At 42.2% G+C, this 11,307-nt stretch overlaps 1 protein-coding gene across 1 annotated transcript in view; it reads right to left on the bottom strand.

Moving 5' to 3' along the window:
- Positions 1-520: 520 nt before the first annotated feature.
- CDR2L (cerebellar degeneration related protein 2 like) overlaps positions 521-11,307 on the bottom strand; it is an 88,419-nt gene continuing 77,632 nt past the window's right edge. The window contains exon 7 of the mRNA XM_068263956.1: positions 521-2,425. Within this exon, the coding sequence (XP_068120057.1) occupies positions 1,838-2,425 (588 nt within the window). The 3' untranslated portion in view covers positions 521-1,837. The remainder of the gene's footprint in view (positions 2,426-11,307) is intronic.

Here is an 11,307-nt window from a genome sequence, read left to right as displayed (position 1 = left end):
TTATCCCCCCTGGAAAGAAAATAATTGTTAAGGCTTTTAAATCCTTTAAGTATTTTTATCCAGTTTCAATATTAAAGGAAAACTTAAGTCAAATAAAAAAAATGACATTTACTCACCTGGGGCATCCCTCAGCACCCCGAAGCTGGATGGTGCCCTCGCAGCCCCGCTCCGATCGTCCTGTCCCCGCCGGCGGCTACTTCCGGTTCGGCGACAGCCGCCGACAGGCTGGGAACGCGGCTGATTTTCCGCGTTCCCAGCCGCTGCTATCACCCTCTATGCTGCTATAGCGTCTATATATACGCTATAGCAGCATAGAGGGTGATAGCAGCGGCTGGGAACGCGGAAAATCAGCCGCGTTCCCAGCCTGTCGGCGGCTGTCGCCGAACCGGAAGTAGCCGCCGGCGGGGACAGGACGATCGGAGCGGGGCTGCGAGGGCACCATCCAGCTTCGGGGTGCTGAGGGATGCCCCAGGTGAGTAGATGTCATTTTTTTTATTTGACTTAAGTTTTCCTTTAAACAAAAAAATATGAATCCATCAGGAAAACACACAAATAAATATTAAGGGTTATATATTAGTTTGGCAGCAGTGTGCAAAAATAGACTCTTCAGATCTTTAAATAACGTGTAAAATGCAGCTTTGCAAATGGAATGCTAACATTTTCTATAGAAAAGACTCTGAAAATGTGCGCTAGAGCAAAACATTTTCCGCATTTGTTTTAAAGCTCAGAGAATGTGCAGCACAGTACCTGTAACATTAATGTTGATGTACACGTAAGTACATATGACAGAGAATGTGCAGCACAATACCTGTAACATTAATTTTGATGTACAAATAAGTACACATGACAAAGATGCACACCTTTTGTATAGAAAGCATTGCATCTTAAATGCATTAGTATACAGTACTTAGCAAAATCTGTCTGTATGAAAAGCTAAAAATATGATTGGGTCTACAAATAATATATTACACTATTGCAACCCTGCAACTAAAAGGTAGTAATACCCAAGAGCTTATAAATGAAAAAAAGGACATTTTCAGCACTGAAAAACACTAAGCAGCTAGTAGCTCAGCACCAGCTGATGTACCTTGCCTTTTGTTACATTACCTGTTAGTTCCCAGTGTCCTATTAAAATAAGAAAGCAATCTAATGAACTATATTGTATATATTGGACAATACTGTCTTGGCCATGTGCTATACTTGTAGCATGTTACATAGGGCTAAAAATAAAAGCTTATTTAGGAAACAGGCTGCATACACTGGTCATTGCATCAGAAATATACTGAGGGCTCGTTCCCACTATCGCGAATCCGCATGCGTCCAATGCATGCGGATTCGCACATGTAATGCAAGTGGATGGGCCTGTTTCCACTGTAGCGTTGTTGAGGTGCGTTTTTTTCAGCGGTAAAAAAACGCACAAAAGAGCCAACGAATTCGCCTGCGAGTGGAATGCATGCGAATCGCCGCTAATGTATTTAATAGTAAAAACGCATGCGTTTGTTACATGCGTTTTTACCCACGATTTCGCACCTTTTTCAATTTTATTTTGCCCTGGCAGTGTCATGGTTAATTCCGCATGGCACCCTGCCATGCGAAATCGCGGGTAAAAACGCATGTGGAAACGCATCCGCATGCGTTTTTACAAGCGTCGGAATGCCGGCGAAATCGCGTCGCAACAGTGGAAACAAGCCCTAACAGTTAGTGTGCGGGGAGAGTGTCAAATAGTCAATGAGCAAATAACCATTCTAGGCAGTGGGAAAAAATGCTTAGACTGGAATTAGGCAAGATTACTTGAGCTCAGAATAAAGTTAGTGTGAAAGCTGGTTAAATAAGCTTGTTATTTGCCGCCAGGTCCTTTTCCAGCACTTATATCTTGCTTGGTTCTCTGGATGCGATTAAAGATTTCTTTGAACAGAGCCTTGTATTCTGGTTGACTCTGCCCAAGTCTACGGTCGACAGCCTCTAGCTGCAATGTGAGTGCCTGTTCAGATTCAGATTCTACTTCCTCTGCTGGAAGATCCCTGCTGGAATTGTCCCTCGACACTGGGCGCGAAGTCTGCACTCCTGCATGGCAAACACTGTCCTCATGGCGTCTGCATTTGGCGAGCAGCTCCTCATAGCGCTCCAGAAGAGCATGATACTGCTCATCAACTTCACGCAGTATAGACATACCACGTCGTCTTGAGTTATTGGCATGTAGGGTGTAATTTCCTTCATGTTGAGTGATGGCATCTCTTCCTACAATGTTACTTAATGCTGTGTCACTGCAGCTTTTCCTAACAGCAGAATGTATAGGTGCCTGATTCCGGTTTCCATCCCCTTCACCATTTAAAGGCTCAGGATCGTCTGCTTCTGGTGTCTTGTTAAGTGGTTCCAGTAATGCTTGGGAAAGACTATCGCCTCGACCAAGAAGGTAACGATTGACCTAAAAAAAAAAAAAAAAAAAAAGGAGTTAACTTAGCTTGAGATATAATATAATATATAAGCAGACAGCTAATTTGTTTTATAGATGAACCTGTACACATGAACTTAGAGGGATATGGTGGTTACCATATTTATTTCCTTTTAAACAATAGCAGTTGCCTGGCTGTCTCGTTGATCTCTTTGTTTCAGGTGTGCGATTCAGACACTACTACAGCCAAGCATGTCTAATCCAGTCAGAGCACCGGATTTACATGCTTGCTCAGCTAAGGGTATCAGTAGGACAGCCAGGCAATGTGCATTGTTTAAAAATAAATAGGTCAGCCATATCCCTCTCAGTTCAGGTATGCTTTAAGTGCATGCGTTTAATGCTAAAGATACAGTGCATCCGGAAAGTATTCACAACACAGTGCCTCATAGTTACATATTTCATTTGGCTTAAAAAAAAAAAAAGACATCTGTCCAACGACGGCTGTCCCTTTGGAGGAAACCAGGCACCGATCATTACCAGGCCAATACCATCCCCTACAGTGAAGCAGGGTGGTGGCAACATTATGTTGTGGGGATTTTTTTTGCTGTAAGAATTAGGAGACTAGTCACGATAAAGGGAAAGATGACTGTAGCAATATATAGAGACATCCTGAATGAAAACCTGCTCCAGAGCGCTCTTGAACTCAGACTGGGGTGATGGTTCATCTTTCAGCAGGACAACGACCCTACGCACACAGTCCAAGGAGTGGCTTCAGAGCAACACTGTGAATGTCTTTGAGTGGTCCACACTAATCTGGCGAGATCATAAAATGGTTGTGCACTGACACCTCCCATCCAACCTGATGGGGCTTGAGAGGTGCTGCAAATAAAAATGGGCGAAACTTGCCAAGGATAGATGTGCCAAGCTTATGGCATCACATTCAAAAAGACTTGAGACTGTAATTGCTGCTGTGAATACTTTGGATTCCGCATCCAAAATGCAACACGCTAGTGAATGGAGTTATTTCCATGCAATGCGAATTTTAGGACGCAGTGCAGTGCGTAAAAAATTTGGATGGTATACTGCATTTTTCCACATGCGGGTGGGATCTGGATGCGAATCGCGGCTAATGTATGTCAATGTGGCCGCATATATCGGCGTTACAAATGTGGAAATGACGTGTTTTTGCTGGGCAGTTTTTAAATCGCAACGTGTATTTTCACATAAAGACCAATGCGGATTTCCTTGTGCGATTTGAATGCATGCTAGTGGAAATAGGCCCTTATGTACATATGCTTTCATTTTTTTTATTAAATTTGCAAAAATCTCAATCAACCTTTTTTTCACGTTGCCATTATGGGGTGTTGTGTTTAGGATTCTGAGGAAAAATAATGACTTTAATCAATTTTAGAATAAGGCTCTAACAAATGTGGAAAAAGTGATGCACTGTGAATACTTTCCGGATGCACTGTATAGCATTAAAACACAATTATATTAAAATGTGTATACTGATGCAGGAAGAATGAAAATAGGAAGTGGAGAGAAATGAAGCTAAGTTTTTCAACAGAGAGCGTGAAAAGGGTGAAGTGCGCTCTACCTCTGCATCAGAGCCAGTGCAGGAGCCACGAACCAGTGAATGGAAAAAGTAAGGTTCCGCTCAATGTCCTGTGGAAAATGCAAGCCTTTTTGAATCCTTTATTAAATCAAATCAAATAAAACCAGTAGCAATGAGCAGCTGACATATTTCAGATGCACAATAGTCCTTAATCATAGCACCATAAAGGCTTGCATCTTCCACAGAACATTGTGCGTAACTTCTCTTTTTCTATTCAAGTTTTTTCTTAATCCACACGCACACAGCTGGTCATAAATTGTTGATTTGTGTTAGATGAGGTAAAGGATCAATTACTCCCCAATACCGATAATTTACCTAGCTTACTCCCATGCACCAGTAACCATTTTATTAGATTTAAGCAGAAATCTGAGCAAATATGGATTGGAATGACACTTCTGCAGGTTTGTACGGCTTAATTTACGAAAAGTATGCAGCCAGTGAATATTTACTGGTCCCACCACCCTCTTTCATTACATTGCACTCAATCAATGAAAACATATTTTTCCAGTCAAGGTTAAATTGGTAAAATGATCAGATATTGATTGAGAGGGTCTTCACTTAGTATATATTTTTTTGTTAAATGCAATGCTTTTATGATGTTAAATCTTACTTCTGGTTAAATCATTTTCCTTGCAAAACATTTTGATAGAACCTGTGTCCTGTGTTACCCATTTGCCGGTAAAATAACTGACATTTGTCTTGGTTACCCTGTCTTGAGAAAGATGGGGGGGGGGGGGGTGGAAGGTAGTTGGAAAGGTGCAAGGTCAGGACTCCAGCCCCGAGAAGGATAGACAAAGTTGGCTGGAGGCATTTTACTATTAGCTAGTTAGAGGTAGCACCTATGTATTGGCTACAAGTATCCCAAATGTTATGGTAAGAAGTAATCTTATCTTCCAGAACTCCTGCCATTTGTTCCTGGACCATATAAGCGGTTACTCTATTTTTTAACTCTTCTAAAGAAACAAATTGGGTTCTCCAAGCTCGTGCCACTGTCTGCGAAGCCACCACAAAAATAAAATGGGCTAGAGTGATTTGAGGTTTAGAGAGAGAGTCAATTTTATAATGTAGAAGAGCAGACCATGGGTCTTTAGTAATCTGCTTGCCAAACAGAGTTTGCAGCATTCTGTAGACCAAAAGCTGGAAATCATTGGACATGCCCAGAAGATGTGTAACATATCTCCTTCAGTCTGACAGCCTCGGAAACAATGGCCCAAGTTTGCTCCAGGAACATGGTGAAGCCTAGTGGGAACCCAGTACCACCTGAACATTACTTTATAAGCGGTTTCTAATAAGGCAAGATTCAGGGACAGTTTAGAAGCAGTGTTCCAAATCACCTCCCATTCCTCCCTCGTCCTGGTGCCTCCGAGATCAGACTCCCTTTTGGTAACATATGAACAAAAAGGACTGTGGCAGGTCATTCAATACAGCATACAGTTCCGAGAGGAATCCCCTGGCGAAAGGCTCCAGGGTACAAAACCTCTCATATCTGGTTAAAACCATTGGAAATTGGGTCTGTGGTGAGAAAAAAGTATTTAAGCCAATATCGTAACTGAATATACCGGAATTTTTCTTTAATCGGTATTTGATATTTAACTCTTAAATTTTCCCACGACAGTATACCTGAGCCATTAGTTAATGACCTGATTTGTTCCAGGCCTTGGTCCCTCCACCATTTAAAGCCTCCCGGGTTTTCCTATGCTGGGATAAAAAGAGGGTTGTCAATGGTAGACAGCAATGGTAGTGTAGGTGACATCAACTTTTGGGAGTAGTGCATCGTGTCCCACACTGCAAGACAGTGTCGTATCACCTTACTCAAGCCCTGAGGGTGAAATGGTTTGGAGAGCCAAATAGGAGTAGTGCTGCTGCTGGTATATCAAAAAAGGAGTCCAAGCTGGCATTTTAGGGCCTTTATATAAATCTAATAGGTGATTTATTTGAGCCGCTTTATGATAATTTGCAAGTAGCCAAAAAACAATTAAGGAGGTGCTAATGCGGGGCATATGCTCCAAGCAATAAGGACACGTGTATTGAAAAAGTATCAAAATATGCTTTATTCATTATCAAAAAAGGAAGGTGCATAAAAAATGGTTTCACACATAAAAACATAAGGCATCCTGATAACTGTCAGCACACCGCTCATTCATGCCACACACGCAGGCCACCACACACACTTGACCCCATGGACGCTACTGATGACAACTTGACTATAGAACCTCATACATGAACTGGCTCAATATATATCAAACCAGATGAAAGTCAAGAGTCCGCTTGACTGCGGTAACAATCAGGTGTCAAGTAGCCTCCAGCGGCCCCGCAGTCTGCAAACCGCATAGAAAATGGGAAATAAATGCTCCAAGCGGCAAAGGTTTCAGCACTCATATGAAGCAGACAGTTCATAAGGGCACAGGTAGAAAGCAACAGTAGGCTGCAGGACTGAGAAGAGGCAAAACAAAGTCCAATGACACATAAGCAGAGGCGACAGACACTGCAAGCTGCCAGTGTGCGGTGCAAAGCATAGACACAACAAGTCCTCCAAGAGGGTTGGGCATACAGTACCAGGTGAATGGTGTCCTGTCAGTTCAAATCCGTGTGTGTGTCGGGAGATGCAAGAACAACCTCCATCCTGCCAGCAGCAATGGCCATCTGAGAACGTGTCCCAGGGTGTCTCTGTGTCCTAGACTGTGTCCTAGACTTGAATCACATGCCAAAGGCAAGGCGTGCTGAAGAGAGCAGAATCCAGCCTATAATTGCGGAAAGCAGGGTTCCAGGGGCAGAGGCAGAGCGTACTGGAGTGAGCAGATTCCAACCAGCGGAGAAAGTGGTAGGTAGGTGTGCGATGGCACAGCAGCCGATGCGGACAGCCTCAGGACGCTAAGCCACGCTGTCCTGACATGTTTCGCCGGACTTCCGGCTTTCTCAAAGGGGGGCGAAGCGGACATCTAACACACATGCCTGCGTCAAACTCAAATACCCCAGCTCGCCAATCAGCGCTCACAGCGCCCGCCCCACCCGGCCCAATCCCCGAGGGGAGGAGGGAGAGAGGCAAAAAGCTTCATCCACTCATGAGCCGGGGGGGGGGGGAGGGGGGCGGGCGCAGCAGCCACCGACAGACGTAGCCAGGCACGCACAACCAGTCATACACAGACGCCCACAGGCTTTCCCAGCCACGCCTACACAAAGGAGGGGGCGAGGGTGTCAAATGGAGGGTGTAGGACTAAGAAGCCCAGCAGATCCTCAGAGGGGAGCAAAAGAAGCGTCCAAACCAAGAACCCTGTAAATACTGTGCTGGACCCATGCAAAAACTGAGCATAAACATAAAAAAGTGTAAAGATATATATAATAAATCGATTGTTGAGTGATGAAAAGTAAAATAGCAGTTAACTGTATATACGAGAGATCCACTATATAAAAAGTGGTCTCTGCACAAACAGGAGTTGAGGAATTGCTATTCCTTAAATATGTTTAGACAACCCCACAAATCTAGATGTGGAGTAATGCTATAATTCACGTGTGGGGACGCTGCACTAATACACATCGGCAAATCACAGGCAGAGGTGGAAAGGCCCACCCGAGTCGGTGATCCAGAGAAGACCCAACTAAAGAGGCAAAAAGGAGGAATAGCTGTTATTTTCATTAAAGAGACTCCGTAACAAAAATTGCATCCTGTTTTTTATCATCCTACAAGTTCCAAAAGCTATTCTAATGTGTTCTGGCTAACTGCAGCACTTTATACTATCACTGTCTCTGTAATAAATCAATGTATCTCTCTCTTGTCAGACTTGTCAGGCCTGTGTCTGGAAGGCTGCCAAGTTCTTCAGTGTTGTGGTTCTGCTATGAACTACCCCTTCTAGGCCCCGTTCTGCACACTGCCTGTGTATTATTTAGATTAGAGCAGCTTCTCTCTTCTCTCTTATCTTTTACAAGCTGGATAAATCGTCCTCTGAGCTGGCTGGGCTTTCACATACTGAGGAATTACAAACAAGGGCAAAGCTGTTTGCAGGAAGAAAAGAGCAGCCTGAAACTTCAGTGCATGAGAGATGCAGGGGGAAAGAAACACACAATGATCTCTTGAGATTCAAAAGGAATGCTGTATACAGCCTGCTTGTGTATGGATGTATTTTCTATGTGTGGACATGCTGTACATCAACCTACTTCCTGTTTTGGTGGCCATTTTGTTTGTTTACAAACAAACTTTTTAAAACGGTTTTTAACCACTTTTAATGCGACGAGGAGCGGCGAAATTGTGACAGAGGGTAATAGGAGATGTCCCCTAACGCACTGGTATGTTTACTTTTGAGCGATTTTAACAATACAGATTCTCTTTAAGTCCAGGTGGATCCGTGGCCCGAAGGTCAAAGATCCACCTAGACTCTCTCTGGAGCAGCAGGCGATCACTGTTACCACCACGAATCGTGCGGTGGATGCAATCTAGACCTATAAACCGAACGCCCGACGGACTACCACCATGCACTGATTTAAAGTGTCGGGCCACAGGGGTGGGAACAACCGAGGTGTTTTTGCTCACAATACTGGTGATGTGCTCAGACATATGAGATTTTAAATCACGTTTTGTCTTGCCGACATAGAACGCCCCACAGGGGCATGTCAGTAGGTACACCACTAAGACCGTTCCGCAATTAACAAAATGCGATAACTTCCATGGTCTACCATTGGGAAGTATTACTGTTTTGCCGACCTGAATGTAGCGGCACATCGTGCAACCGCCACATGTGTACGTGCCCAAGACTTTGCAATGTTGGCGTGCGTTCCCACTACCCTAGAAGTGGCTCCCCACCAATTTATCCCTCGATGGTGCCCTACGAAAAACTATCTGCGGTTTCTCAGGCACAATTTTAACAAGTTTGGGATCATTAGTGAGGATATGCAAGTGGCGGTCCATTATACGTTGAATTAGTGGGGACTGTGCACAAAATTGCGTGCAAAATCTTAACACCTCCGATTCACGTTTCGCACCCCTGGACGATCCGAGCAGAGTGTCCCTGCTGCTCATGTGAGCTCGTTTATAAGCTTGTTTCAGATGTTTATCATGATAACCCCGTGCATGAAAACGTGCACGGAGGTCATCGGCTTCTCTCTTAAAGTCCACAGTCTGTGAACAGTTGCGCCTTAAGCGAAGGTACTGGCCCACAGGGATCCCCCTGATCATGTTATCAGGGTGGAAACTATCAGCCCGTAGCAACGAGTTGGTTGAAGTGTCTTTGCGGACATCAACTTTTGGGAGTAGTGCACCGTGTCCCACACTGCAAGACAGTGTCGTATCACCTTATCTTACTCAAGCCCTGAGGGTGAAATGGTTTGGAGAGCCAAATAGGAGTAGTGCTGCTGCTGGTATATCAAAAAAGGAGTCCAAGCTGGCATTTTAGGGCCTTTATATAAATCTAATAGGTGATTTATTTGAGCCGCTTTATGATAATTTGCAAGGTTGGGGATCCCCAATCCTCCATCCTTCCTATATATATATATATATATATATATATATATATATATATATATATATATATATATATATATATATATATATATATATATATATATATATATATATATATATATATATATATTTTTTTTTACAAACCCTTGGATGGGAATTATTCCAGATAAATGTATTCAGTTTGTTCTGTAACATCCTAAGAAAATGTGGAGGAACCTGGACAGGCAACATCCTAAAATAGTATAGAAGCTTGGGGAGGAGTGTAATGTTTACTGAGTTTATCCGACTAAACGAGGATAGGCCATAGGTAGACCATTGGGAGAGAGAGAGTTATTGACCTGGCTAAAGGGTAGTAGTTGTGATAAAACAATTTTTCGTATGAGGCGATTAAATTAATCCTTAAATATTCTAGAGAAGTGTCTGCCCCCGCAAAATGATATTGGGATTTTAGGGAATGACAGATTTCAGGAGCCGAGGTGACGTTGAGTATTTTGGATTTGCTGTCATTAATCTGGAGTCCAGATATTAAGGAAAATTTAGTTAGAAGAGACATGAGCTATGAGATAGAACTTTGCGGCTGGGTAATGAAAAAGCAGAAGATCATCCACAAATAAGTTTAAATTTATGCTGAATCCCTGTAAGTTCGACCCTCTTAATTTCCCAGTGTTGTCGAATAGCAGCAGCTAGAGGCTCCATAGCCATAATAAAGAGGATAGGTGATATGGGGCATCCTTGTCTGGTACCCCTGTGGATTTGGAATAAGGAGGGGAAGAAAATCCCGCATAATGTATGCTGGCTGTAGGATTAAAATATAAGGTATATATCTATATCTATCAATCAATCTATCTAAATAACTATATATATATATATATATATATATATATATATATATATATATATATATATATATATATATATATATATATATATATATATATATATATATATATATATATATATATATAACTAATATATATATATATATATATATATATATATATATATATATATAACTAATATATATATATATATATATATATATATATATATATATAACTAATATATACATATATATATATATATATATATATAACTATAATAATAAAATATAATATATATCTCTATTTGCAAAAGTATTCAGCCCCCTTGAAGTCTTCCACATTTTGTCATATTACTGCCACGAACATGAATCAATTTTGTTGGAATTCCACGTGAAAGACCAATACAGAGTGGTGTACACTGGAGAAGTTGAACGAAAATCATACATATACGAAAATCATACATGATTCCAAACATTTTTTAAAGAAAAATAACTGCAAAGTGGGGTGTGCGTAATTATTCAGCCCCGAGTCAATACTTTGTAGAACCACCTTTTGCTGCAATTACAGCTGCCAGTCTTTAAAGTGTATGTCTCTACCAACTTTGCACATCTAGAGACTGAAATCCTTGCCCATTTTTCTTTGCAAAACAGCTCCAGCTCAGTCAGATTAGATGGACAGCGTTTGTGAACAGCAATTTCAGATCTTGCCACAGATTCTCAATTGGATTTAGATCTGGACATTGACTGGGCCATTGTAACACATGGATATGTTTTGTTTTAAACCACTCCATTTTTACCCTGGCTTTAGGTTTAGGGTCGTTGTCCTGCTGGAAGGTGAACCTCTGCCCCAGTCTCAAGTCTTTTGCAAACTCCAAGTAGTTTTCTTCCAAGATTGCCCTGTATTTGGCTCCATCCATCTTCCCATCAACTCTGACCAGCTTCCCTGTCCCTGCTGAAGAGATGCACCCCCAGACCATGATGCTGCCACCACATTTGACAGTGGGGATGGTGTGTTCAGAGTGATGTGC

The sequence above is a fragment of the Hyperolius riggenbachi genome, chromosome 12, assembly GCF_040937935.1.
Source record: "Hyperolius riggenbachi isolate aHypRig1 chromosome 12, aHypRig1.pri, whole genome shotgun sequence".
Lineage (NCBI taxonomy): Eukaryota > Metazoa > Chordata > Amphibia > Anura > Hyperoliidae > Hyperolius > Hyperolius riggenbachi.
Note: the sequence above shows the minus strand (reverse complement) of the source record. Positions and strands in the feature narration are given on the sequence as shown.